At 44.3% G+C, this 27,566-nt stretch overlaps 1 protein-coding gene across 6 annotated transcripts; it reads right to left on the bottom strand.

The window, feature by feature from the left end:
• On the bottom strand, nt 1–27,466 carry kmt2d (lysine (K)-specific methyltransferase 2D). Of its 6 annotated transcripts, none has more exons than XM_085258645.1 (55): nt 27,447–27,466; nt 24,556–24,638; nt 24,266–24,374; nt 23,976–24,178; nt 23,672–23,781; nt 23,423–23,585; nt 22,808–22,979; nt 22,561–22,675; nt 22,165–22,343; nt 21,789–22,066; nt 21,530–21,649; nt 20,579–21,372; nt 20,327–20,452; nt 20,060–20,173; nt 19,832–19,936; nt 19,566–19,747; nt 19,098–19,262; nt 18,834–18,943; nt 18,657–18,701; nt 18,368–18,556; nt 18,086–18,268; nt 17,858–17,980; nt 17,169–17,290; nt 16,944–17,073; nt 16,774–16,860; nt 16,614–16,691; nt 16,358–16,516; nt 16,155–16,224; nt 15,754–15,992; nt 15,575–15,648; nt 15,275–15,325; nt 13,550–15,166; nt 13,299–13,457; nt 12,830–12,948; nt 10,784–12,678; nt 10,574–10,697; nt 10,107–10,188; nt 9,948–10,014; nt 9,572–9,804; nt 6,561–9,461; nt 6,201–6,350; nt 5,929–6,093; nt 5,682–5,829; nt 5,507–5,588; nt 5,245–5,417; nt 4,891–5,015; nt 4,665–4,800; nt 4,193–4,314; nt 2,720–4,100; nt 2,484–2,620; nt 2,125–2,255; nt 1,429–1,714; nt 1,236–1,309; nt 1,023–1,131; nt 1–947 (listed from the first exon to the last, which is right to left on the bottom strand). In XM_085258645.1, the coding sequence occupies exons 2-55, from the start codon at nt 24,602–24,604 to the stop codon at nt 855–857; spliced, it is 15,153 nt and encodes a 5,050-aa protein (XP_085114771.1). In that variant the 5' UTR covers nt 24,605–24,638; nt 27,447–27,466; the 3' UTR covers nt 1–854. The 6 variants fall into 6 exon arrangements, with proteins under 6 accessions (XP_085114771.1, XP_085114768.1, XP_085114773.1 ...); XM_085258642.1 differs by lacking the exon at nt 27,447–27,466 and adding an exon at nt 26,926–27,428; XM_085258647.1 differs by lacking the exon at nt 27,447–27,466 and adding an exon at nt 26,926–27,428 and having other exon boundaries at nt 13,550–15,163.
• Between the last annotated feature and the right edge of the window lie 100 nt (nt 27,467–27,566).

Raw genomic sequence — 27,566 nt, 5'->3', positions numbered from 1 at the left:
GGAGTATTTCCACAGTAGCAGTTAACAGTTTTTATACAAAGCAGTCACTTCTCGCTAAATCAGTGAGGTAGACTGGGTCCAACTAACCCACCATGGGACTCCACACAGTCAGAACATCTGGTGCGACTGAAGCCACAGATCAATAGTATCTTACATTTTTTATATTAACTTACTTTTTTCTCCTCTTTTCTTTTTCCTCTCTCCATCGATCACATGTAGTTCTCACACAGAGCCACATCAAGATTGTCTAGCTAGCCAATATCCATGTTGTCGTTATGAGTCATTGATGGGAAAGTGCCTTGTCTGGGAGGTAAGGGGGGGAGGTGTGGTCAGACGGGACAGGAAATAGGTCCGACTTAAAACATTAAAAAAAAATTTTTTTTAAAAAGTGTCCTTAGTTCATTCTCAACATTTTTAATGGCTTTTTTTTTGTCGAAGCTCCAGATGAGCTCTGTACTACGAGCAGTGATATCAGAGGGTCAGAATGTTTTGGTAGATGGTGAGGATCATTTTCCAGCCACTGTAAGCTTATTGAGACCAGAATAGTTGGGAGGGTTTGAAGTGGGGGATGGGGAAGAGGAGGGATTTGGCTGAGGAAAGGGTGATTCAACTACTCCAAACACGAAAGTTAGTCCCACCATCAAGCTTCTGCTGATGAATGGTGGTCGGCTGCTTTTATTGATTAATGCTCTTCAAACCTTTGGCTACAGGTAACACTTTAGTCTTTTAATAGCGGAGGCCAGCCTTCCTCCATATCTTTATGAACAGCTTATGCACTGGCGATGTAGGATTTTCATAGGCTTTGGCGCAGGAGTGTTCTGGTACCAGCGAGAGGGAATTTTCCATCTTTCTGGTTAGTTCATCCATTTTCGGCAATTCCAGGCTCCGCAGTGGCAAGGGATCTTGTGCTGATCGTCCTCAAAATCAAACTGGTAGTCGTACGTCAGCTGGAATTAAGAGAGAGACAGTTAAAGGCTGCAGATATAGTAGTAGTACAATGAAGGCTGTTTATCACACTGCACCTCCTCTCCTTTAGGAATCCTTCGGCTGGAGATGATGATAATCTTGTCTTCTTTGTCAAACGTTACAACCTCAGCAACACAGTTGGGCGCACAGGAATGGTTGACATAGCTGGTGAGAAGGGAAATGGGGGAAAATCAAATCAATTTGGGGGAAGAAAATAAACATAAAATAAGGGTTTAAAACAAGGCAGGCATGCACAAACAAACACTTACCGGGCTGGGCCACCTGTTAAAGTTGCATCGATCACTTGCTCGTTGTTGATACGGAACATGTAGATCCCTCGGTTCTACAGCAAAAGAGCAAGAAAAAGAAAAAAGGTCAGACGTGTCCTACAGCTGTAGAAAGTTGAGCGGCACAGCAAACAAAGTTTCTGCACCACCCATTCTCCATCAACTGTTTGAGTACCTGCGCTTCATAGATCTTCTCCCGGCGATTGGCCACCTCGTTGCGTATGACAGTACCAATGTACTCAATAACCATCGTATGCTTCTCCAAATCCTTCGCAGCGTACAGCCCCAGGCCCTGAATGCGGGAACGTGCCAAGTACACGTTGTTCTTCCACTCAGTCTTCAAGCGCCGATACTGGGAGGATTTGGAGTGGACAAACTGCTTGCTGTACGGTGTGTTGAGCTCTCCAGTGAAGGTACTCTGGTAGGCCTTGGACACACTGGTGCTGTTAAGAGTGTGAGGCCTAAAAAGAAAGAAAAATGAAAGTCTGAATGTTTTGAATTTTACAGGTTTGAAGTTGTTTTGAAGCAAGTTACTTGCATTTGTAACCCACATAAAAATAAAAAGAACTGCACCTATAACTAAATCGGAATTTTAAATTCCAACCGGAGCGTGTCCGTGCCCAACTACTCATAACCAACATAAATTATTTTAGCTTATGTACTTGCGACACATTACATAGATGTTAAAAGAGTTTCATTTTTTAATGTATATTACCTCACCAGTCAACATATTCTGTCTGGAATTTAACTCCGCAAAAATGTTAACATTTAGTCAACAAGCCTCTTCGACGTGATTCACATGGCTGTACAGATTAACAGATATGTCAGAACGTGTTGAGTGTGCAGCTTCTCGCTAAAAATAATGCTTTACCTCTTGCAGTGTGTGGGGACCTTGGGCTCTGAGCGAGCACAGCCAGTGGGATTAATCATGAGTGGGAGCTCCATCAGAGGGTGCCGGCCGTATCTAAATTGGTAATTCTGGCAGTTCTCCACTCCGGGCAACTAAAACACAACAAGTCAGTCAATGATCATCATAATGGACTTATAATGGCTATAAAGCTTATCATTTCTGGTCACATTGAGTTCAGTTAATACAAGATAGAGCAGATATTTTGTGAAGTCTGTAATGCTGTTTTATTACAGTCTGAAACAGTTATCCAACCACAGATCAGTGAACATGGGAGATAAAGACAAAATAAAAAAGGGACAGAAAGTGCTCGGGATTCTTACCGACTCAGTGATTCTCATGACAGCGTGAATTGTAAGGCCATACATCTCCTCCCCTTTGATGTGTTCAGTGAACAGTTTCAACATGGATGATTCCTCACGAAGTTTAGCCACCTGCTGAACAACCCGGTCCCAGATCCCTAAAGACAAAAACAGCAAATTCAACTCTGTTCTTTAAGGTTAAGAAACATAACAAAGGGAGAATAGAGCACAAAAATCAGAAAGCACTTTTGTTTTACCTTCTGGAGTAGGGTCACGGTACTGTAAATCCTCCATCCCATGCTCCAGAACACGCACTTCAAACAGTGGGCGGCCATCATCTTCACTGATGCGGCAGCGGTAGCGGCATCGCTTGTTGGGTACGCGTGTGCTCCAGTAGATGCGTGTGGCCTCGTAGCCAACGGGGAAGATTGCAGTAGCTGAGTGGAAGTTGGCCATCTGGGAGGGCAGCAACTGGCCAATAGCGTGAAAGATGAGACTTCCGACGCGGAACAGGTGGATACGGTCTCCGCGCTGCAAGATGCTGGCTATCTGTTTCACCTCGTCACGCTCGATGTAGACGCGGCGTAGGACCGCAAATGTGCTGAGTTCATCGTCACTGGGCCCCTTCAGTTTATGCTGGGTGCACAACATGGTCTTATCCTTAAAGAACATGCAGCGTGCCCGGATGGCACAGGCAAAGTGGTAGACATTCGGGCAGCGCAGTCTGTTGCAGCTGTTTGTGGCACCAGTTTTCTGGCAGTACGCACAAAGAGTCCGCAATCCGCGACGCAGGGCTACCTCCACGTTGATTAGGGCACCCCCCTGTGTCTCGTACACCTCTGTGGACCACAGAGCGCAATTTAAGTGCACCCATAGGTCCACATCAATATTAAGCAAACGAGCGGGCCCATCTGTGGCACCATCGCCTTCCTCGTGGCAGAAGCAGCACTTGCGTTTATCCCGAGGCAGCCTTTCTGGTCGAAGAGTAATGCGCAGCCGTTCCATCAGTTCAGACACCTCACGGCTGTTTTCTTTCTTAGAGCCACCTTTCCGAATCGAGATAACAATCTGAAGACGCTTCCAGCGAATCCCCTTCCATTTCTTCAGTTTTGGATGCACCACCTCCTCATCAGGTGAGAGAGGCCTGCGTTGCTTGACAGCTTTAGGGGAAGACTCCATGGGGGTGGGAGAATCTTTAGGAGGTTGAGCTGGATCAGTGACCAAATCCTCTACCTCCTCCTCCTTGACAACAGCACTCAGATGATCTTCAGGAGCAGCAGCAGGATCAGAAACTGCCGAGGTAGCTGCTGCGTCTGCGCAAGACTCTGGAGCAGCAACTTCAGGGTCTGTGACTTCAGTTGATTGAGCAGCATCAAGAGGAGGATTAACATGCTGTTCAGGCTCAGCTGTTGTTTGGACATTGGCCGGACTGGAGGGAGACAGTGATGAGGAAGTTGATTTTTTGGAAGGTTCAGCTTCACTAGTTGTAACTGGCAGAGATGGAGGAGGATGAGGAGGAGACGGTGATGGGGGTGGAGACTCCTCCACTGGTATAATAGGAAGGTGGCGCACATCCAAATCATTTACATTGGTTGTATAGCAGTGCTGAACCGGTTTTTCTTCAGTCTCTGCAAATTCCTGAGAGCAAAATGCACGCAGGAGATGTAACGCTTTCAACACATGTAATAAAAAAGATTAAATGAGGCAATAGGAGACCTTTAGGGACCAACCTGTTTAATAAGTGCCAGAATGTCAACTTGTTTCTTCAGTGTACAGCCAGGTAGAGACACATCAAATTGCCTTAGCCACTCATCCTGACTAGGTGAAGCACCATCCTTTGTACACAGAACCCCTGTAAAACATAACATGGATAGATGGTATAGTCACTCTGCCACAATTTGTTTTAAAAACAAAAAACCCCAAAAACATTTAAACACCAAATTTGCTCAACTAACGTGCTTAAACTACAATCATGAGATGGGATTAATGAAAGACGAAATATTTACATTAGCAAATAATATGACAGGTCACTTTGAGGCAGAATTTTGAATGTCTTGACAGACTCGCACCCTTTTGCTTTTAGCTAAATAGGAACTCACTCCACAAAAAAAAAAGAAAAAAAGAAAAAGAAAATAATAAAAAAAAGACATCAGCAGAAATCTAAAAAAGCTAAACCGTCAATTTATTTATTTTAGTGTGTACCTGATTGGCCAGGTCCTTTCGCAGGCCCATCTCCTCCTGACATTTCAGGGTTTTGGGGAGGGATAGTGACCTCATAAGTACCTGGCATTCTAATGTTGAGAAGCTGGGCCATGGCCATCATCACGTGATTTAGTTTCTGGAAAATATTAGTAGAAGTTTAGATTGCCTCAATAGATTCAGACATAAAAGCTTTTAAAGACGATATAAGATTATGATTGCTTAGTACCTTGGCTGCAGCAGATGACAACGTGAACGTTACAGACACCTCGTTGCTTTTGCTCTTATCCCAGTGGTTGGATGTTGAATCTACCTTGCCGTCAGGAGCTTCGAATTGTTTATTTTCTGTGAATGCTGTAAGCAAATGTGTAAATTCAACATTTGTCTGCATTTCAAGACGCAAACAGATTTAATATTTAAAATAAAAAAATTTGACAATCGTATAAATTCCAAGCAGGTTTCCCCATGACCTATGTATCCATGCAACCATATAAAACAAACTAACTTAGAATTTAATCCCCCATACAGAGCAGCACATTGCTACCTCAGCAGACCGTAGGATGTGACATGCTGAGTAGAATACCTGGGATGGCAGTGCGAGGTATGAGGGGTATGATAGGTGATATTGCCCTGTCCGTCTCCTCCTCTTTAGGCTCCCGCAGGTGAGGAAAACGTGGAGTTTCATCTCCTACATTACTCTCAGGGGATGATGCTGGAATTATGCTTTCTGGAGCATCCTCATCGTCACTTTCCATCCTGTTAAAAGATATTTCACACATTTATAGCCTCTTTATGAAAATATCTATGCTATGGACTGATAACTATGCACAGTTGTCCTTGTGTACCTGATATCCTCATTCTGGTTATGTGGTGGTGTGGGGAGAGCTGCTAGAATATCTACACTCTTTACCTCCTCTTTCACAGAATCTGAAGGAGGAAACAAAATGCAGCATAATAATACATTGCATTTAGAATGCAATTACTGCATAACTGTGGATTAATAATCAACAATAAATATACCCATCGGCTCTTCAGCAGGCTCTCTGTTTTTCTGTCTCTCAGCCAGATCCTCCCCAGCTGTTACTCCATTGAGCAGTTTGTGCTGTACTGATGGTGGAGGAGTAGGTGGCAAGGAAGATGGGGGTGTTGGGGGGTTGCTGAGGTTGCTCTGTGAATGCACAAACAATATGTTCTTGAAGACTTTGCTCTGAAATTACCTTTATGCCTTATTCAAAATGTTGGTGGTGCACTGGCAGCTTAGTTTGACCTTAGTGAGTAACTGAGAGTAGTAGTCTGGGATATTGTCTAACACTGCATTTCCAAATGAGCCTTTTAGCTGGGCTTTTCCATTGGCTGGACTGCTTCCAAAAGGTGCAAAAAGATCCACACTGGCAGTGATTGACGGCTCCATCAAGGGCAGCAGAGAGAGGCCCTACAGAGTAAAAATCCATTAGCCAAGAAAAGGAAAAAGAATCAATCTTCAGATCATCAGTGGCAAAATATCATTAGGGGGGGAAATGTATTTTGACATTATTGTACCTGTTTGAGTTGTTTTAACAAGGCTTCAGCACTTTTTCCAACTTCTTCCTTCTTGTTTTTCTTCCGTGCATTAGGCCCTCGATCTCCAGCTGCCTTATTAGTGCGCTTTGGCTTTTGCACAGGAGGCCTTTTTGTTATCGATTGCAGATCCTGTAAAAGGTCAAGAAAATAAAACAGATTTTTCCCCAAATATAACATCAGGGTAAAGAGTCTTGATGCATGCTCAATCATCCAGGTAAGTAAATCCCAAAAGGTTGAGTGACGAAACATTTCTCCCATTGAAAACGCTACGTCCAGATAAACAGAATCAACCTTTTGGGATCAGGGTAAAGAGAATGAATACACTTTAGGAAAACATACCTCCATGTTTCGTGGAGTCCCTTGAAGCTTCTGCTCAAGCATTGCCAGTTTGCTGTTGATGTGACCATTGATCTCACTGTGGATGCCTTCACAAGGCCTCTGAGCGCCAAGCTGAATATTCTTAGTTCTTAGGAGTTTCTGCAGCAACTGCTGTCCAGTCTCAGATCTAGGGCTTTGAGTCACAGCAGCACTTCCAGCATTAATAAAGGTAGTGTTGTTCCCAGCGTTAACCATCTCCCCAGTTGCTTCATGCTTTATAGTCCCAGTAGGAGCTTCAGCCGCACTGTCACACTGGACCTCCCTTGGTTCCTGTTTAATATTCTGTATTGTCATTTTGCATAGCTCCTCTTGTTTGTCTTCTGCACCCTGCTGCAACTGACGCTGAGCATTTGTACCTCTCTGTGGCCCATTGGAAGTCACTGAAGCAGCCAGACCACTGCCTGGTGACTGAGTGTCTGCTTTAGGTCCTGGACAATCAAGTGGACTCTTAGCCCCGGGTGACCTGAGTGGAGAAGCCTTGACTTGACTGTAGGGACTGCCCCTCCCAGCCCTGCTGTCAGCTATAGAAGGTGAGGAGACATGAGATGAATGGGGTGAGACTGGGTGGACTGGACTCATGCCAAAGGGAGTTCTTGGAGAATATGCATGCGATGGAGAGCCCTGCACACGGCCTGCCATTAGTGCTTGCTGTTGGTTCTGGGTGGGAGTGGGTGGACGAATCCCCATAGCTTGATTAAAAGTGTGCCGTTGAGAATCCCCAGGGGAGTTGGCTAATGGCTGACGTGGAGATGCTGGCCTCACCATTGGGCCCTGGTCCATTGGGGAATGTGGCACCTGTCCTCTCATATGTTGCTGCATCATCTCTCCCACTTGGAGCTGCTGCCCAGAGACCATCATTCCTTGCTGTATCTGAGGAGCAACACCAGGTTGTTGGCCTGGCATACCTGGCTGGTGTTGATTTCCCACTGCTCCTGGATTCCCCATGACTCCATGTGACATTTGATGGCCTTCCATCCCCATCATTTGCTGTCCCATCTGTGGGAGCTGAGGCCTCAACTGATGTTGTTGGCCCTGACCTATTGGCATCCGCAGCATTTGTCCTTGTTGTCTTTGTGCAATCATGGCTTGGATGTGCTGTATTTGTTGGTTGGGGGGGAGATTGCGGAGCTGAGGATTCTGAGCAATAATGGCCTGGATGTTGATAGGGGCGCGGATCTGTCCAGGAGGAACACCAGGTCTCTGTCCCATCATTCCTTGCTGCTGAGCTCTCATCATACTCATTAAAACCTGCTGTTTCTGCTGTTGGGCCATGATGGCCTGCTGTTGTGAACTAAGACCCATCATAGCAGGTTGTTGCTGCCCTGGATGGTTGTGTCCTGTGATCTGTTGCGGCATGGTGGGGTCCTGTGGCTGCTGTGTGGCATTTTGAAGAGTTTGCTGTTGATGATGTAAGAAATCAGATGTTTTTCCTTCCTCTTTAATTGTCATCAAACTGGGCTTGTCAGTGGTGAGGGAACTTTGCCTCTGGACAGTGACTGGAAGTTGTTGCTGCAGTTGCTGCATACCCGTTTGCTGGTTCCCGACCAAACCCGACTGTTTCTCATGTACAGACTGGGGATTTGATTGTTGCTGCTGGCCTACATAAACCTGATTCTGGTGCTGCTGCTGTCGTCCCAGGTCAGTTTGATGATCATTTGCAGAGCCTAGTTGGATCTGGTTGGGAGTAGAGGGTCCGCTCTGCTGTGGTGGGGTTCTTGAATCAGGGCTGAGGATACCACCTTCTTTGGGTCCTGAGTTTTGGCTCTCTGTAGATCCCTGGGGCTGGGGTGTGTTACTTCCTGCTGAAGGAGAGGAACCCATTTGTGGGGTAGAGGGTTGGGAAAGACCTTGCTCTTGGCCAGACTGGTTGATCAACTGTGCTGGTTGTCTTTGTGTCATTTGCTGCTGCTGAAGGTGGGCTAAATTCTTTGTAATATTTTGCTGAGATGCAAGCATGCGTTGGGCCAGAATGTTCTGTTGTTGAGGAGTCAACTGGGCATGGGGCCCCCTCAGGCCAGGGTGACCTTGAGCACCAACCATACCCTGCTGTCCCATCATCAGCTGAGGCCTCTGCTGCTGTGACAATGCAACTTGTTGGTTACCAATTATTCCTGCCTGAGTTGATACCATGCCTTGAGAATGGTTAATAGGCTGGCTGCCCACAAGATTCTGTGATGGAGCCACAGTCTGGCCTCCAACTATTCCTTGTGCAACCTGGACCATGTTCTGCTGATTAGCCTGATTAGCTAGCATACCCTGCTGAGTGTTCGCCTGTTGTTGTGCCATAAGTTGGTGCCCCATCATACCAGCCTGCGACTGATTGATTAAACTAGACTGTTGATTTGGGAGTGACACTGGTTGTTGGCCCATCAGCTGCTGTTGCTGGAACTTTGCCATCTGCATCCTATGCTGAAGTTGTCTTTCTTGAAGAAGCCTAGGGTCTGCACCTTGCACCCCAGGCCCCTGAGGGAAAAATCCTCCTGAAGGCCCAGGAGGACCTGGGACCCTGGCACCACTGGCTCCAAGAGCCCCAGAAAGCTGTGGCTGGGCTCCTCCAATAAAGGGCTGACCTTGGGGCATTCTGACAGGCATCCCACCTTGGGGTACCATGCCAGGATGTTGCCCCATTACTGGTGCCCCCTGCTGGCCCATCATCATCTGACCAGGCATTTTGGGAAACATGTGAGAGGGCCCCCCCTGTGCAGAATGACCTTGGGTTATAATACCAGAGCCTTGCTGCTGCTGTTGTTGCTGCTGCTGCTGCTGTTGTTGTTGATGCTGCTGCTGTTGTTGTTGATGCTGCTGCTGCTTGCTTCTGTACTCTGCAATTAGATTTGTGTGCTCCTTCTGTTGCTTGCGCACCTAAAACAGAATATTTATGAGGACATCTGTATATCATGTATATCAAATGTGCCAGAAGCCTTTTTTGTGCAATGCAAAAATTGTTTTCAGAACATTGAACATCTACACACCTGGTCAAGCTGCTTCTGAATTTTACTCTGCTCTTCTGTGACCAACTTAAGTTTCTCTGCATCTGCCTCAGCAAACTCTCTGCCAGCCTTCTTAGCAGTGCGTTGCTTCGCACACAGTGCTTTGCGTGATTTGCGATGAACTCCTATCTGTTCTTCCAAAAATTTCAGTTGCATTTGGAGTAACTGCTGGGTATGAAGAAGCCATTCTTCGTATTGGTGCTGTTCAGCATCATCTATAGAAAAGAAATCACAAACCACCCTTAGCTATCCACAAATGTATGGAGACTGCAATAAAAAAAATTAATCTTAAAAAAAAAAAGAAAAGAAAAAAAAAAAGACTCAATTCAGCTCAAAAGGCAGTATTGGTCAAACATACTGATTATTCCTTGCACAAACTGAGGAGGGTTAGGCCTTGACTGGGGTGGATCACTTGTCTCTCCCTCCTAAACAGAAAAACGTGGCATTTAAATGACTCAGCTATCATCAGTTTTACAAATTAAATCATCGATCACTTTTTAAAAATAAACCAACATACCTTTGCAGGTCCAGATGCAAGTTGATTTGGATCTGTGGCTGGGGCAGAAGCCAGCCTCTGAGCAAGCAGAGAAACTTGTTGCCTGAAGAGAAAGCAAAACAGTGCTGAGTGACATCCACTTAAAAATATTTAACATGGGCCTCAGCAAACAGGTGTGCTAATGGTACAGTTGATCGTCTAATCGCAGTCTTTAACACTGAAGTTACCATTGCAGGCATGTCTCTGACACATAGCTACTGCAAATAAGTGGTTGCTGAGCAGTTAACCTTGTGAACAGTGGTGTTAGGGATGCTACTTTTACGTTGAACAGCTTACAAGAGCTGGAACCAACAACAAAAACTAGATCTGAAGATAATCACAATCAACACATGCTCTGCTTTCTAGCAGCAGTTTAACAATGGCAAAAACATATCCATGTTATTTATTAAAAAAACAAACAAACAAAAAAAAAACATTATTAGAAATACCTGTTAATGCCAGTGGGAACAACCATTGGATCCTGTGCCAACACTCTCTTAATACCCTGAAGGGCAACCATCTTCGCCTTGGCAATGGGATCCATAATGTTATCTGTAGCAAATTTGTCCAAATCTGCAATAATAGGTGAAATTAGTGGAAGTATGGAAAAACAAAAGAAAAAAGAAGAAGTTGTGGCTGTGACAAGACATGAAGCTTACCTTTATCTGGGAAGAAGCTGTTGGTCAGAGTTGACTGTTTTACTGCTGGCTGCTGCTGTTGTGATTGATGGCCAAGTCCTGGCTGGATCACTGGCTGCATCCCTGGCTGCACCCCAGGCTGCATCCCTGGCTGCACCCCAGGCTGCATCCCAGGCTGCATCCCTGGCTGCATCCCTGGCTGCATCCCTGGCTGCATCCCTGGCTGCATCCCTGGCTGCACCCCAGGCTGCACCCCAGGCTGCATCCCTGGCTGCATCCCAGGCTGCATCGTCCTCATCATGGTTTGCTGCTGGGCCATCATGTGAGTTGGCGGTACTATACCAGGTCCCATAAGCCTTTGCTGCTGCAAAATGTGTGACGCACGCGGTACCATCCCTGGCTGATTCATCATACCTTGGGGTGGTGGACGATGGTGGTGTGGTAACATTATTTGCCCAGATGAATGTTGATTCGGATGTGGATTTGGAATGCCTGAAAACTGTTGTGGTATGCCTCCTTGTTGAAGAGAACTGAGCTGTTGCTGTTTCTGTTGTTCTTTCTTTTCATGCTCCAGGAGATCTTGTATTAGAAGAGGCAGTTCACCATCTAATGAGCTCTCTACCTTTGCCAGATCTACAGCAGGAGAGTGCTGCTCCCCTACATCAGGTAGTCCTAAGGGATCATCACCCATATCGCCATGTGGAGGAGCTGGAGGAAAAGGCAATGGATTACCTTGGCCTGGCAAGGGATATGGAAGTCCCCCTAATCGAACAGAACTGAGTGAGGCAGACTGGCTCTCACTTTGTGGAGTCTTTGTTGTTGGTGCGGTCACACCAAGAGGCATGGATACCGCTTCTCCCATTTCAGCTTTCACCACAGTCTGTCCCGTTTGCAGCTGAGGCGTCAAACCTCTGTTCTCTACTTTAACTTTAGAGGCATCAGCGGTTTGTGAAGAGCGTGTTAGTTGAGCAGCAGACTCTAGTGCAGTAGAAGGGACTTTTGTCAGAGCCTTCCGCTCTGGCTCCACCCTGGCTTTGTCTTCCACTTTAACATGTGCAGAACCAGACGACGCTGAAGGACCCTCACTTTCAGCTTCTACCAGCCGCAGCTGGTCTGAGAAGACATCTTTAGGGTCTCCTTGGTTCAGTTCAGGATCAGTGTAAGCCAGCAGGTCAAACTCATCACTGTTGAGTAAGTCATCAAGATGTGGATCATTGGTTTCGAGGTTGTCCAGGTTGCCCAGGTCATCATCTCCTTTGTCAGGGTCCAGGTCAAGAGCCAAATCATCCTCATCTTCTACTCCTCCATCTCCTGGAGCATCGCCTAGCCCATCAAGATCAGGTTCTGGCAGTTCTTCTGCATTTTCTACAGCTGCAGGCTGGGGCTCTGTGACTATACCTGGTTGTGAAAGTCGATGCTGCTCAGTACTGCGAGTGTTTTGGGCTGAAGTAGCATTTTGAGGTTGCATGTGGGACTGCTGAGGCAGTAAAACTGACAGTCCACCCTGTTGTAACCCCTCTGTCTGAATCCCACCAACTTGAGCTATAGGAAGTTGCTGAACATAAGGTGTTGACATCTCTTGCTCTGGGACAAAGAGACGTGGCCTGGGCTGGGGTCCACGGGGTATAAATTGGTGTCGCAGGGGTGGCCTTTGTGAATTATGTCTCAACTCAATGAACTGTGGTGGTGGACCTTGACTCATTGGCTGCATGGATTCACCTCCGTGCCCTGGCATCATGGCATGAGTATTACCCATGCCTTCCATACCTTGGATATTGACAGCAGGGTTAAGATTGTGCCTTATGCCCACAGCTTCCATGCCAGGCTGAGGGAACCTCCTTGGAGCCTGGCCCTGCCACTGAGGAGGGAATGGTGGACGGGTAAACATACCCTGCGGTCTGGAAGATCCTGGTAGCCTGAAGAAAGACAAAAATATTTTTTTTCCCCCCCAAAAACAACGAAAGGGAGTTGGACTAATTTAAGACGCCAATTGTATCTTCAGGGCCAAAAGATTTATGCCTGTATTTGGTTTATTCAATCCAAGTACCTCATTATTTAAATGCTTACCTAACTGGATCAACAACGGCAGGGTTTCCTGTATGTGGTGGGCGAATGAGCTTATCATCTGTGGGCATCTTCCCCGACACAGAAGCCTGAGCACTTGAAGCGGCAGCAGCAATACGTTCCTAAAGGAAGTAAAAATTGTACCATTGTCCCTTGACTCTTTAGTTATTAATAAATCAAAAATAACTTTTTTCATAATGTCTGCATGAAAATCAGAAACTTAAAAAAAAAAAAACCCTACATCTTCCAGATTATTATTATTATTATTATTATTATTATTATTATTATTATTATTATTATTATTATTATAATAATAATAATAATGGATTGGATTTATATAGCGCTTTTCAAGGCACCCAAAGCGCTTTACAATGCCACTAATCATCTGTGGGCATCTTCCCCACATGCATGTAACAATGCCTGCAAGATTTCACATTAATAATGTAATGTTATTCAATCACAGGATCCCTACCTGTGGATAAGGTGGTGGTGCTCTGTGAGTTTTATCCTGCTGAAAGGCTCCCATCCCTCCCCCAGACCATCCAGGGGATGCACTGCCAGCAGCAGCAGCTGCCTCCTTCTCTTGTCTGTGCATTTGTTGTCTGATCACAAATTCCCTCAGTCTTTGGCGCTATAAAACACGAGAAACTTTGATTAGCAAAGAAAAAACAAAAGCATGCAGAAGTGCACTCAATGCCTGCTCAAAGGCAAATATTTTGATACCGGTCTGTGCTTTTCCAGATCAGCAGGGCTGAGTCCTGCTACTGAAGGGTCCTGTACTGCTGAAATATCAGGAATTTCTTGAGTTACTGGCAAAGATGGCTGACTTGACATGTCTGAAGTGTGGACAGCTGGTATTTCTTGAGATCCAGAGGAAGGTGGCACTCGCGAGGTAAGGCTGTCTGCTGACAAAGCCGGCTGAGTTTGTGGCTGTGGTTGCTGCACCATCTGAGTCTGCTGTTGAGTTATTTGAAAGCCTCCCGTGCTCGGGCTGCGGCTGAAAGTAGGGGGAGCTGATGGCTTTCCAGAGAGGGGATCCCCTATAGATGTATTAGTAGAATGGGCTGGAGATGGCTGGTTAGGATGAGGGGATGTTTTGAAACTTCCAGTTCCCTCTGGGCCAATAGAGGAAGTGCGAGGTGGCTTATGGACTGCTGCAAACGGGTCTCTAGATTGTGGCCTTGAAGGTGGCCGAGAACAAGGGTCTGGAGATTGGAAACGAGGAGTAGCAGGAGACTGGACAGAGTAACCATCATTGGACATGCCACCAGGAGTGTGGGGAGACTGGCAGCTGCCCTGGGACTGTGGGCTGGAGGGTACTCTAGGACATTGCTCCTGTTGAGCTACAGCGTGTCTCTGGGGTCCAAGAGAACAATTATCACCTGACTGCGGTCTGGTAGTTAGTGGAGGATGAATATGGGGATCAGAGTGAGAGGGAGACTGCCTGAAGCCTTCAGCAACATGGCTAGGTGAAGCTCCAGGATGAAGTGCCCCACTCTCTCCTTGGTGCATTCGTGGCGTTAAAGGTGCCTTGAACAAACCATCTCCAGACTCAAGCATTCCAGCAGGGGAGCCGGTGGACAGATCATGTCTGCCAACTGCAGAGGAACGTGGAGAGGGTGCACTCATATCAGTCCTGTACTGCCCTGTGCTTGCAGGAGATGAAGCCAATGCAGATGGTGACGGTGATGAACCATATTCTGGCCTTCCCATTCCTTGCTGGGTTCTGAAGGGATCTCCATAGTGGGTATTGTGGGATGGTGAAAAAATGGTCGACTCCCCGAGCCCAGGACCTCTTGAATGAGGACTTTCTGGAGGCCCTAGGGACTCCTGAGAGCCTTGCTGGGATTGTGGAAGAAGACCCTGTTGCTGCTGCAGCTGTGATCTGAAGTAGGGGTCAACCTGCTGAGCCCGTCTGGGGGTTCCAGGAGTTCCTGGTTGCATGTCAAAAGGGCCAAGACTGGCTGGCCGTCCCTGAGGAGGGCCCTGCGGGCCGGAAGCAGAATAACCTGAGGAAGGGGCCTGTACGGGGCTGGCCCCGGCATTAGAGAAAGGTGTGGTTGGGTGTGAGTAAGAATGGGGTGACTGAGGCGGAAGCTTAGCCAAAGGATCTGTCCGGATTTCAGCTGATAATGGAGTTTTGACAGGTCCATCTGAGAAAAAGACAGAAGACGATCCTGAATCGGGAGGCAAGGGAAATGGGCTGTCTGCAGAGCTGGGTTGAGAGGAGATTGATGTTGAGCCTGAAGGTGGTGGGATCTGGAGGTGTAAACTTGGCCGTTCTCCCTTTGCACGTGGTTGCTCTGTTTTTACTGGCCTGCACACTTGACTTTCTGCCTGCTGTGAAAAGGTAAAAAGAGCACCAAAGGAATATTAACCACACACACCGTAAACCTAATGAAGTCATTTGCTAAACTTAATAAAAAAAGAAATCTACTTTTAACTCACCTTCTGTGCCTTGTTTATCCTCTGAGCTGCTCGGTTATCTTTGGCCTTTTGCTACAAAGAGAGAGAGCGAGAGAGTCGGCTTCTGCACGTATGTACAGGCACACAAGTCCAAGCACGAACTCTTATAAAAACAAGGCTAAAAAACACACAATGGATAAATAAATAAATAAAAAATTAAAAAAGGAGAACCTAGTATATGACCAACTGCAAATTTAGAAATGTGTTAAAAAGAGAATTACAGCAAACAAATGATAATATGAAAGAATAATGTATTAAACAAAACAAAAACAGAGAACCTACCAGATATGGAACCTTGTCAGCAGCTGGGACCTTCCTCCAGATTTTCATGATCTGCTTGCAGCGACTAGCCCAATCTGTGATGAGAGAAATATTTAACACTTACGTTACAACTGTGACATAAACTTAAAAATCATGACCTTGATAAAATACATTGTACAATATGTTTCTTCTTCACTAACCTGGGTAGTCCTGTTTGAGAGTTGGGAAGTTTGTATTGGCATAAAGAACAGGGGAAATAGTTGAGAGCTCTCCAAGCTCCTCATCCTTCTCCCAGCGCTGCAGACTACGCTGGTTATAGGACAGACCATCACCCTCTGCCTCTGTGGGGGTTGGTGGGGAGGAAGGAGTTGCTGGGGTAGAGGGAGTTGCCCAAGGGCTCTCCTCACCGCCATCTGGACTGAAGAGCCCTCCTCTGTCCCTGTACACCATATAATAAGTTAGAGGGTTTGTTTTTTGGTCAAATAAAAAGGCCACATGCGGGGGGAAAAATATAAATAATTGGGAATTAAGCTTCTGCTTTTATATGAGTTGTAACTACATGACTGAGATGCTGTGAAATAAAATGCACTGATGAGCCTACCGCATGTCGAAGAACGGTGACTGAGAAATTCCAGGAAAGGCATCCATCATTCCAGCTGAGGGCAGGGACCCTGCAATTCCGGTAATTGAATTAAAATACAACAGTTTTTCAATCATGCTTTTAATAATTCAGGAATCATACAACAGGTAATAATAGCTGCGGTTTTAATTATATGAACATCTGTAGGAAACCCTTGTTCTCACCTGAGGGGAGAGCTCTCTGTGGCAAAGCACTACGACTGAGTTCTCCCTTATTGCCCTCCAAGATGGGCTTCATACCTCCCAAGGAGGAACCATCCGACACTCCCAGAACCTTCCTGAAGAACTGCTCAGAATCCTGACTCTCCACCCCCTGTGGAAGACCTATCACACAAGCACAACAGCATGGTAGGAAGGAATAAATTATATTACAAGTCATTCTTAAATGCTATATAGCACAGTTCCCTCCGCAGGAACTTACCTTCATTTTTTTCTGCATCAGAATCATGAGGATCAGTTGACACCTGGTTTGTCTGTGATGAGGATGGTGTAGGAATCCCTAAAAGGTGTAAAACTTTAAAACAACCTGGAACTGCATGTTAAAAAGGTCTATTAACTTCACCTGCCACATAGATACTTACCTGCACCGTCTCCCTGAGCCTGGGGGGCTTCACCCCCCTCTTGCTTGAGAGGACAATTTATGTCCACCACACGATCCCCGGCATCAGCTAGTGAAAGAAACAAAAATTTACATATCCTGCACTGACTTTTTTTCTTAACCAGCATCCCAAATTCAAGTTAATGTTCTTACTGTCTGGGGTAGTACTCTTGGTTGGTGCTGGTAAAGTAGGTCTGATGGGGCATGAACCTGGCCTCTGCCCTGGAGGTATCATCACTGCCTTCTTACTCAAGTCTATCAGTGTCTTTCCAAAGAATGCCTCCTGCCGGGAATTACAAATGTTTACAATATATACATCAAATCAGTGGATATCTTTATTTTCACTTTTAAAACATGGCACATAGAGAGACAAGAAACCTGGAGATAAGCTGGAAACATATCCTCGAGTTTGCTCCTCTTCCGACCCCGACGTTTCTTGGCCTGTTCCTCTCCCTCCACTGGTTTAGGATCCATAATGTTGTCTGTGTCAGGGTGGGGCCCTAAAAATGTAATAATAAAATTCAGTTTTCTTTGGTTTAGGTTATTTGCATAAAATACATTGAATCACAACTCTACAAGTTAAGCAGAGATGAGGACGTTCCAAGGGAGCTGAACATTAAAAATGTCTAAGTGTGTGAAGGTGGGGGCATGTAGTGTTTGCATCATGTCGGATTTTAAAGCATTTTGTCACAAATTAAGTCCTGATCACGATGTTCTATTGAATCACCTTGATTATTTTTTTGCTTGATTCCTCTACTTTACCACCTTGTTCACTTCAGCATTGTGGCTTTAATTAAATAAACAAGGGCTTGGTTTGATGTCAGTGGTTGATATAAGTCTAAATGCAGCCTTAGATCACAAAGAAGGTGAACAAGCTACTATGTTCCCTAGCAAGCTTTCTGACCTGACATACCATTGAACAGTTATATCAATTAAGTCACTACCACTGACCTAAAAACAATGTGACACAACAGTGGAGAAAAAAAAAAAAAATATATATATATATATATATATATATATATATATATATATATTAATTAATTAATTAATTAATTGTTGTCACAAACCTTCTTCAATAGTTCGCTCAATTGGCTGTCCATCCAACATGGTCTCTCCAGCCAACTGGGCAAAAAATTCTTTCTTCATCCGTGTGTGACACTTCCTTTGTCGCACCATAAAACCTCCAATTCCTAACATAATTAAAGGAAACATATGTTTTAATTATTTTGGATATGATGATACATCTATGTAGATACTGTAAATGCCTTTATACAGTCACATTCATGATTGCATACCAGGCCTGTAAGGTTTTCGCTTTCTTTTCTTGCTGTCATCTGTCTCCTCTGCTCCCCCTTTAAGACCCTCACAGTCACCGTCAGCACCTCCCTCTGCACCTGCATCCCGCTCAGTACCACCGTCTCTCTCAGGGCTCCCATGTTGGTCTATCTTTGATTCACAGTCCATGGGATCCCCACAGCCTGGTTATATAGAGGAACATTTATTTATTTATTGTAAAAGGCACAAAGTAATCCTGAAAACTCTTTAGAGACAAATGAACGAGTGGAAATTGTCCAAACCTTTTCCCTCATCCCCTTCTCCTTCAACCTCTCTTAGATCCATTCCATCAGGACCTCCTTCAGAGCACATAGTGCCAAGACGGGAGCGACGTTGCCGTCTCTTGTGCAGGGGAGACATAGAGATGCTACGAAGCAGGGACATGCCTGACTCTGTAAGCCAAACACCCTCCAAACGGTAGAACTGGGGCTCTAAAAAGTGACAATCACAAATTTAAGTAAAAATAAAGGGCACAAACTCAGAAAATGTACTTGGAATAATTAACTAACATAAGGAGCTACATCTTCTTACCTGGCTCTTTTATCTTTATTGAAGCCATAATGGCTGACTCTACTACTGTGACCAAAGGGCAAAAAGTAGGGAGAAAAAGAAAATTGTGTCACCAATAAAACAACCAGTCAAAAAACTCACCCCACAATATCTTAATTGTATTTCTGAAGACCTAGACACTGTCAATCTGAGACTTACCCACAGGTTTTGGAACATATGGGGTGCAAGATGTGCAAGCAAAGCCCTCATCAGAAGCCTGTTCCACCTCATCCTCTGTGTACAGACTCTCACAGACGGCATGGACCCATCTGCATAGGCACACATAAAAACCTAGCTATGTGCACTTTTCAACAAATCAAAGATGATATGGAATAATTTATGACATCAAAAATACATAAGTAATGCTTTACTCGCTCTCATTTTCTGGTTATTTTGTGCGTAGTTCCAATAATCAGCACCCACCGATCGCAGTACTGACACTGCAGCAAGAGCTCCTCCTCCATGAAATTCTCCCGGCATACCGGGCAGGTGACGAGGCTGGCGCAAGGCCCGCAGTGTGTGTAGTTGTTCTGCCACTCGCAGTGGAAACCTGGTGAGTTGGATCCACACTGCACACAGCACACACACCTGGACAGAGATAGAGATGTAGTTTAGTGCTTTATAACATTTTTCCAGCTAATATGCAAGATTAAAAAAATAAAACTACTGATACCAATGTGATTGGTGTAACAAATTTTCTGTTGCTACAGAAGCAAGAGCCGGAGGGATGGGCCTCTGAATTGCAAATGAAGGCTGAGCCACCAGTGTTTTACATAATATGCAAATTTGGATATATTCATTTCCATTTGACCCAATTCAAAGCTACATGGATGAACAAAGCTTTGTGCACTTAAGTTTCTTGTTTTTTTTATCATGTCTCTCTCTTTTTACCATTTGCACTTCCAACCACCCTTGGGTACAGTGTGCAGGGGAGGGTCCAAGCAGTAGGTGTGATAGCTGACATCACAGTCGTCACACAGCAGCAGACGAGACGGGTCTGAAGCCTTTCCACACACTTCACACACAATACATTCCAAACAACGCCAGCCCTTACGAAGCATCGTCTTGGTGATCTGCAGAAGACATCAAATTTAATCTGGATTTTCAAAACAAAACAATGAAAACATAATCCATCATAAGTTTAGCATTGTTCTTACTTTGCTGTTAACACAATAAGGATGGTAGCACTGGGCACACTGAGCGCAAGCCAGCAACTGCCCCTCTACACCCTTTCCAAAACTGCCACAGACGACACACATGTCCTAAAAATACAAGAGAGAAAACAAAAGAGAAAAATTAAGAACAATAAGTCAATTTGCAGTCATACAGAAATGTCAACACAGCAAATCCACACAGGGTAAGTGAAAACGTCAAAGCAGCTTTACCTGTAGCAGAACAAATTTATCGGTGTTTGAAAAAAGAACAACTGTGTTCTGCATGGTGTCATCTTCTTCTTCGTCTTCCTCCTTACTCAGTCCAGTGTCTGAGGTCATGCTTAGCTGTAACAGTGTAGTAATTTTGCAGAAGTATTTTATTTCAAGCTAATTTATGAAAATTATGAGAACTACATATTACTAAAATATTTTAAAAAGTTAAATAACATTAAAAACAACAACAAAAAACAAAAACACATGCTTAAAAGTGCAGCTCACCAAAAAGGCGTCGATGCAGGAGGCCATAGCTTTAAGGCGTGACCTCCCACCACGCCCTCTCCCTCCACCACCACCACCACTACCACCTCGAGGTCTACGCTTTCCAGGGAAACTACTGCTTCGTCCCTGCAATTCACAGAAACAGCCTTCTCAATGTCAAGTCACGTTATAACAATGACACATTAAAAACAAAGACTTAAATTAGTGCCAGCTATCAAAAAATATATATCAACTAGTACATGGTGACCTCACCTGTTTGACCCTTGAGCGGCCTGGGGACCCTCTGCGTTTGGCCTTTTCTCTGTCACTTCTGAGAGGTTCAAAGGGAAGAGAGTCATCGGTCTCAGTGAGCAAGATGTCAGTGTGCGAGCGGCTGGAAGGTACAAGGCCAAGCTCCATGGAAAGCTGAGGGTCAGGTTCTCCTGGAGAGCCTAGAAAGCCACTGCTGCTCTCATCACCATGGCTCATATTTGACATTTCATCCAGCAACAACTCCGGCTTAACCTCTTGTAGTTTTCTCTTGATGTCCTCACTGTGTCCTTTCATTTGGTCATCATCCTCATCCTCCTCTTCCTCCTCCTCCTCAGAGTGAGGTAATAACCTCCCCTCTATGTCAGCTGCAGAGAGGGACTCTTGTGTGTCTATTGATAAAGAACGATTAGAAAGCAACTGGAAGTCATGGCATGGACTTCGTTCCTGCTTTTCATCCATAGACAAAGGCTCCGTTTTAACCACAGAGACTGTGGAAGCTGGTAACTTCTGGGGATCGTTACAGAACGGTCCTATACAGATGTCACCAGATGCACTCTTCAATAACTCTTGTGATAGTTCTTGTTTAACTGAGGGAGGAGCATCTTGCTTCTCCTCATCCACCTCCATGCTTTCAGGGCCTTGCTGTGACACTGGTGTTGGTTCTACTTCACAGCTGTTGTTAGACTGTGTCTCTGCTGTGGGATCCTGGGAAGCTGCCACTTGACTCTGTGCCTCTTTGGCTCCGTCTTCAGCAGCGGGAGGACAAGAGCCCCTCTGCTCTGTTGTTGCACAGCCTATTTGAAATGAAGGAATGTGTGATTATCACCACTGTCATTTTTACATCCATTATTAGATACAATAATCTTTTGGGGGGGGGAAAAAAAAAAAAATCTAGTTCTGCTTGGTGTTTATTTTCATATATAGTACATCCATCGTGCGACCTTGGTTTACCTGTAGACTCAAGCAGAGGAGCTGGTCCCTCAGAACCAAAAGCTTCTGTTGGTAAGGGTGGCTCTCCCTTCATTGTTCTCTCCACAGTGTTTGTTGCCTGAACCGCTGCAAACTCCATCACTAAGATGAAAAATAATTAAACTAAATAAAAACATTGCTGACACACACACACACACACGCAAAATGCTCTAACAGCCATATGCAAATCACAGGCATTTCTTTTAAGTTTGATCCAATGTAGTGTACAGTAACGACTTACCAAAGTCCATAGGTGTCTCTTTATCAGCCTCATCTTTAGCCTGTCCCATTTCTAATGTGTGTTTCTGTCCTGGTGTCACTTCTGATAAGTCTGTATCCATTTGGACTGGCATTCCCACCAATTTAATGTCTCCTTCAGTTTCCTTAAGGGACGTTGTGGTCTGAGTGTCTGCTGTGTATGGTTCAGCAACTGGCTTCCGCTGACCCTCCTTACAAAGCAGGCAAATGATCTCAGCTTTTGGGGGTTCCCCCGCTGAACTACACTCACTGTGAACCCATCTGAGACAAAAGATTATTAAGATTTTTATTTGTTTTTAATGATCGTAACACTGACATGGTCACACATCATGGCAAGCTCTGTTATATTTTAAACTAACCTGCGGCACATGCTGCAACACTGCAAAGCAACAGACGGGTTGGCAGCTTTGCTGCACACACAACATATAGAACTGCGGTGATGCTGGCATCCCTCACACACGGCGTAGTTATCAAACCACTGGGCCGAGCCTGGCAGCACTAGTCCACGGACTCCGCACACCACACATACACGACACCTCTAATAGAATAAAGATTACAGAGCACAATTACCCAAAAAAAGCAGACAGGGAAAAAACAAAAAACAACAACAAAAAAAACCTTTACCAATGTCTTTTTAAACAGAAATAATTTGGATAAAATAAGGTAAGATTATGTTTTATTAAATAAGTGAATGTCCAGTTTCAATATACGGAAATCTTTTTGGATAGAGGGTTAAATAAAGAAAAAGGATTTACTCTGCATTTCCATGGGTCAGAGGGAAGAGAATCCATGGCTGGCTGGAGACAGAAGGTGTGGTATCCCTTATCACAAGCATCACATACCAACATTTTGGAGTCTTCACCTGGTTGTCTAAGAAAAAGTAATAATAAGTGGAAAAGGGAGATTTAATCAATTCAAATAAAATAATCAGTTAAAATAAAAACAAAGTAAAACAGGACACACATCTGAGAAAAAGGAACGATGCTAGACTGTTAGACTCACCTGCAAGTCTGGCACACTTTACACTCTGGACACTGCCATCCTGCCCTCTGGATAGGTGTGGCTCCAATCTCCAGACAGGCTGCATGGTAGTGGAGACCACAACCCGTGCAGAAGAGCAAATCAGTGAGCTCGCCTGCTGAGTCACATACTGCACACCAAGACTCTTCACCAGCTGCATAAAACAAACAAACAAAACAAAAAACAAAAAAACATATGAATAGGTTTCATAAAAATATTCTCAGTTCACCTTAAATTATCATGAGACTCAACAAGGTATGAAGCTAGCACTTAACTCTCATGTTTTGTTTAAATTTTAGTAAGTTTTCAGTTTTTAAGAAAGACAAGTTAAAAGTAGACAAAAAAGAAATTAAGTTACACAGACAGCTGACATTTTAAACAATAAAGACGTCTTTAAGTCTTGTCAAACTGCTAGTCCACAGATGATGAGCCAGATATACATGGAGCATAACAAATATCCAAGCCAAACAATATGCTGCTTTTCTACTTTTTTGCTGTTTGATTGGCAGCAGGACATCATATGTGTGTGTAAAGTCCTAGTCTGAAACAGAAGCCTTTGTCAGAATTGTGATGACTTTCTTACACAGTGTCACTTACCCAGCTCCTCTGCCTTATCTATGTGCTCTGGACAGAGGAGGACCAGCTGTTTCATAGACTGAAAGGATCCACTGGCTGCTGAGCAGGGAAAGTGGTAGAACCGCAAACAGCCCTCAGCATGGCATCGAATGGTTGCACCCAGCCTTTTGCAGTATTCGCAAATCTGGAGCAAGCCAAGGGTATCAAGTTTGGTTTGTCTTTATATTTTCATCGAGTACATCTAATCCAGGTTAATCAAACTACACTTACCCGCTGTGTCCCTGAGATAACAGCTTTATCCACATTCTCCAACTCTTCATCCTCTGTCTGCTTTACTCCCTCTGACCACACTGCACACCAGTGGTGAACCCAACATCCCCCTGTTTATAATAAAGCCCAACATTAGTAAAATATCTAACCAAACCTCTGTTCTACATCAGCGTGCTCTAGTAGAAAGAACCTAACATGTTTCAAACAATTCTAACAGAAATTAAAAAAAATAAAATAATCATATTCATATACACATATATATATATATTTTTTTATTTATTTATTTATTTGTTTAGACTTTAACCTGAGTCATCAAGGAGTGCTGTCAGACAAGGCGAATCAGGAAATCCAATGGAAGACAGGTCATCATTTCCAGGCTGTGGCAGTGGGGAAGCTGATGGCTTGAGGGTTGGCCGCTCAGAAAATGGTCCAAAGTGCCTCAGTTCCCGCTGTCCATGCAGACTCCGCTCCACACAGTTACAAAGCGCACAGGCTCGAACGCTCTCTCTGTACACAGGTGAGAAATTGTTGAAAGCACCTTCTTTGGATAAAGCAAGAAGCACAGCAGGTTTTATTATATAATAAAGGGCTTACACAGATGTGCTAGAAGAGGCTGCATTAGCACTCGACGACTCCACAGCAGGAATGGCCTTAGACGCCCCGGCAGAAGAGACAAGCTGCTTTGCAGTGGCATTGTCATCAGCTAGACAAAAGGAAAAAATGTTTAAAGGCAATTTTTTTTTAAAATAAATCTTAAGAATAATTGCATGAAACACACAAATAGCTCCCTTATTCACAATGGTAGCCACAGCTTAAAGGGAAAAAACACACCATTATCTTCATAAAGGTGCAGAAGAGAGTCCAGAAAGCAAAGAAAACATTACCTGTTGGTTCAGAGTCATTCTCTTCGCAGTTTGATTTCTGCTCGTCCATCCCCCGTACTGATTTTGACCTCCCTGACAGAGATCTGCAATTTAAAAATGTAAACTAGCACCAGTTTGCAAATCATTGTCATAGTAATTATTATGGTAATTCCACAATACTGTAGATAAAAAATACATTTTAAAAAATGGGCATACTATTTTAAAATGCTAATGTCATCATCATCACATAATGTAGAGAAAAGAAAAAGAAAATGAAACACAAAAAACCCGAAAGATTTTCCTTATTTTCTCCTATATAAAACTGAGCAGTTAAGTGATCTCCAGTTTCTCACTTGCTGAGACAGAAAACTCCAATGTTCATAATCCAACATATTAAACATAAAAAGCCATCTTAACCACAAAATGCACACTCTACGCATCCAAACCCACTTTTACATAAAAGCCAACAACACAACTAATAAATGCTGCCTGCTGTTTCTTTCCCCCCCTCTCCCCCTCTTTTTTAAAGATAATTTCCTTGTATTTATCCTGTACAATCGAGCTTTTTTCGCAAACTCGTAAAAACAGCGTTAAGGTTATAAGAGCACGATCAATCCGACAACGTTTTAACAACTCAAGTTATTTACCCAGCAATTCATAATCCAAATCGGTCAAGCAGTTTTGGTGGAAAAGCGCGAAATGTTAAAACTAAAATGGTGTTTTGCTAAATAAAACAACCATAAATCGGGATACACAAAGAACATACAACTTCCGTGTGTGGAGCTTCCTGTTGCAGCGGGACTCCTTTCGTGCAGAACCTCGTCGCAAGCATCATAGTTCCGCTGCGAGGTTCACGCCATTAACAAAAATACTGTAAAACAAACAACGAGGGCCTCACCATATTTTACCCACATAGCTAATCAAACGACCCATTCTCATGCGTGTAACGTTTAAAGCTCTTAACAGGCATTTTAAACGAGGTCGGACAACTTCAATTCGCGTAGTAGCCCATATGTTTTTGCTATATTACAGCTTCGCTAGGATTTATAAGTATGATCGCGAAACCGAAAAAGACCCGCACAATCGACATCAGTGCGATGCTGGCAAATAACGTGACGATGGCTTCAAAGTACAAATCAAACACAGAAGAGCGTTTTTTCAGGAGTTACAAAATGTAAATTGTGCCATCATACTTGAGGAAAAAGCCTTCCTGTGGGTTAACGCTGTCATACCCATTTGGTAATGATTTCTTTTCATTTTCACTGGGGCAGGTGGAAGCGGATCCCAGCCCGAGGACGACTGGGCTTTTCTGGTGGTTCATGCACAGAAGCATCAGTTATTACAAGCCGAATTTAACGCTTTTAATACAGCACAAAGTATCAAAAGTATTTCAATCCTTGTCAAAATTACCCAGGGTTGTTTTGCACGTCTTTCCCATTAGTGGGAACACAAAACAAAAAACTCTCAAACAATTTCAACTCAACGCGATTAAAAGTACTATCATATTGCCTGGTGGTGCGCATCATTAGCAGATTGCACAGACGTTGCTAGCTGGAGAATGCAACTGAGCTACTGCACGAAATGAAACGTTAACGTTGCATGTCCGTATTAAACACACTCGATGGAACCAGAAACGGGCTTTCTTCTTGACAACAAACTAGATCTTCCAAATCTAACTCGACTCATATCTCAGTTCATGTGGATACCATATATGTTTTATCTCAATAATACAGTTACTAACACGTAAAGCAAAGTAATAACACGACGAGTGCTTTAACGTCTTAACATCCTGGCTAGCGAAGTTGACGTTAAAAGTGTTAACGTTACAAATTAACTTAAAGGGTAGAGGTGTTTGCTTTTAGTTTATACTCTTTACAAATAGCGACAACGATTTGTTGCAGTAACTGTAAATAATAACAGAAAAGCTACTGATATTTTACAATTGAACAACTGCAGCGCTAAGCACTATTTCTCAATGTAAACATCGACTTCAAAGGGTTGGTTCTGTCCAGAAAATTGCCATGTCCATGTCACTGGCGGCAGGCTGAAACGGAAAAGCTAAAAACTACCAACAGTGACGTAGCTGCAAAGTCTTGGAAAGAGAAAAAAACTTCATAAAATACACAAAATCCCACAAACATGGACATACCTTTAAAAATGTTAACCTGCTACACTGCGTATAATGGCGCGGAAACAGTCGATGTGCAACATATATCAACCTAAAGTTAGCTCCCAGGTAACATTGCTAGTTTTCCAGCAATTACACAGCCCCCATCCACTCGAAGCTAACAGCTAAACACTACCGACTGTAGAGCTAACACCCGGTCTAAGGTCAGGGTTGGCGTGTCTTTAGGTAACAGGTTTAAAGGAGCCATAATCAAAGCAGCTCACCTCACAAAAACAATATCGTCTCCTCATGTATCAGCAAAATCCACAGAGCCACGCAGCGTCCCAAAATGCTGATGGTCGCTTCATTTTATGTACCGGACTAACTCTACGGCTAGCCGGCTGGAGTCAGAGTGGGGGGAAGTGCACGTCGGCGGAAGGCAGGCTGAGCGATGCTGCTAGCTAGATGGATAATGCCATTAGCTAACAGGCAACTTGAGCTTTTGTGTCGAGTACGCTATCGGGGAACTGTTAGTCACAGACACAAGTCTAGTAAAGATTCCCCGGCTTCATACAGCGAATCGAAACTAACTACTTTTCCTTGCTTCAGGGTTTTAGCTGGAATGGCTAACATCAGCTAGCTTTTGCTCTGCTCTGGAATCTCGTTCGCGAGGTCGTGATAAGCTATTGCAAGTTTGCACCACAACAGTGTATGCGAAAATGACAGCGCTGAACTTTGTTGACAAGTCACCAAAAGTATATATTTTTGGCGTCTGGTGTCAGTCGACCGCAGACTTTTCATCTACCTAAATTTGCGAGTCAACTTTGCATGGGTACCCTTGTGTGGGTCACTAGCATCTCTTCTTCACTTCGCGTCCTCAAACGGCTGTTCTGCCAAGTGGCTAACTGCTGCTAGCCGTGCCAGC

Source organism: Mchenga conophoros, linkage group LG20 (genome assembly GCF_057382185.1).
Source record: "Mchenga conophoros isolate Kocher_MC1m ecotype Shallow Benthic linkage group LG20, M_conophoros_male_GT1.1, whole genome shotgun sequence".
Classification (NCBI taxonomy): domain Eukaryota; kingdom Metazoa; phylum Chordata; class Actinopteri; order Cichliformes; family Cichlidae; genus Mchenga; species Mchenga conophoros.
Note: the sequence above shows the minus strand (reverse complement) of the source record. Positions and strands in the feature narration are given on the sequence as shown.

What these genes read in the sequence shown, in the direction of transcription:
- kmt2d (XM_085258645.1), bottom strand. Translation starts at nt 24,604, where the DNA reads ATGGACGAGCAGAAATCAAACTGCGAAGAGAATGACTCTGAACCAACA. An exon ending in GCCTCTTCTAGCACATCTGT is followed by an intron (nt 24,179 to 24,265) that starts GTAAGCCCTTTA and finishes ACCTGTGTACAG; the next exon opens with AGAGAGCGTTCGAGCCTGTG. An exon ending in GCCGCTCAAGGGTCAAACAG is followed by an intron (nt 20,453 to 20,578) that starts GTGAGGTCACCA and finishes TGTGAATTGCAG; the next exon opens with GGACGAAGCAGTAGTTTCCC.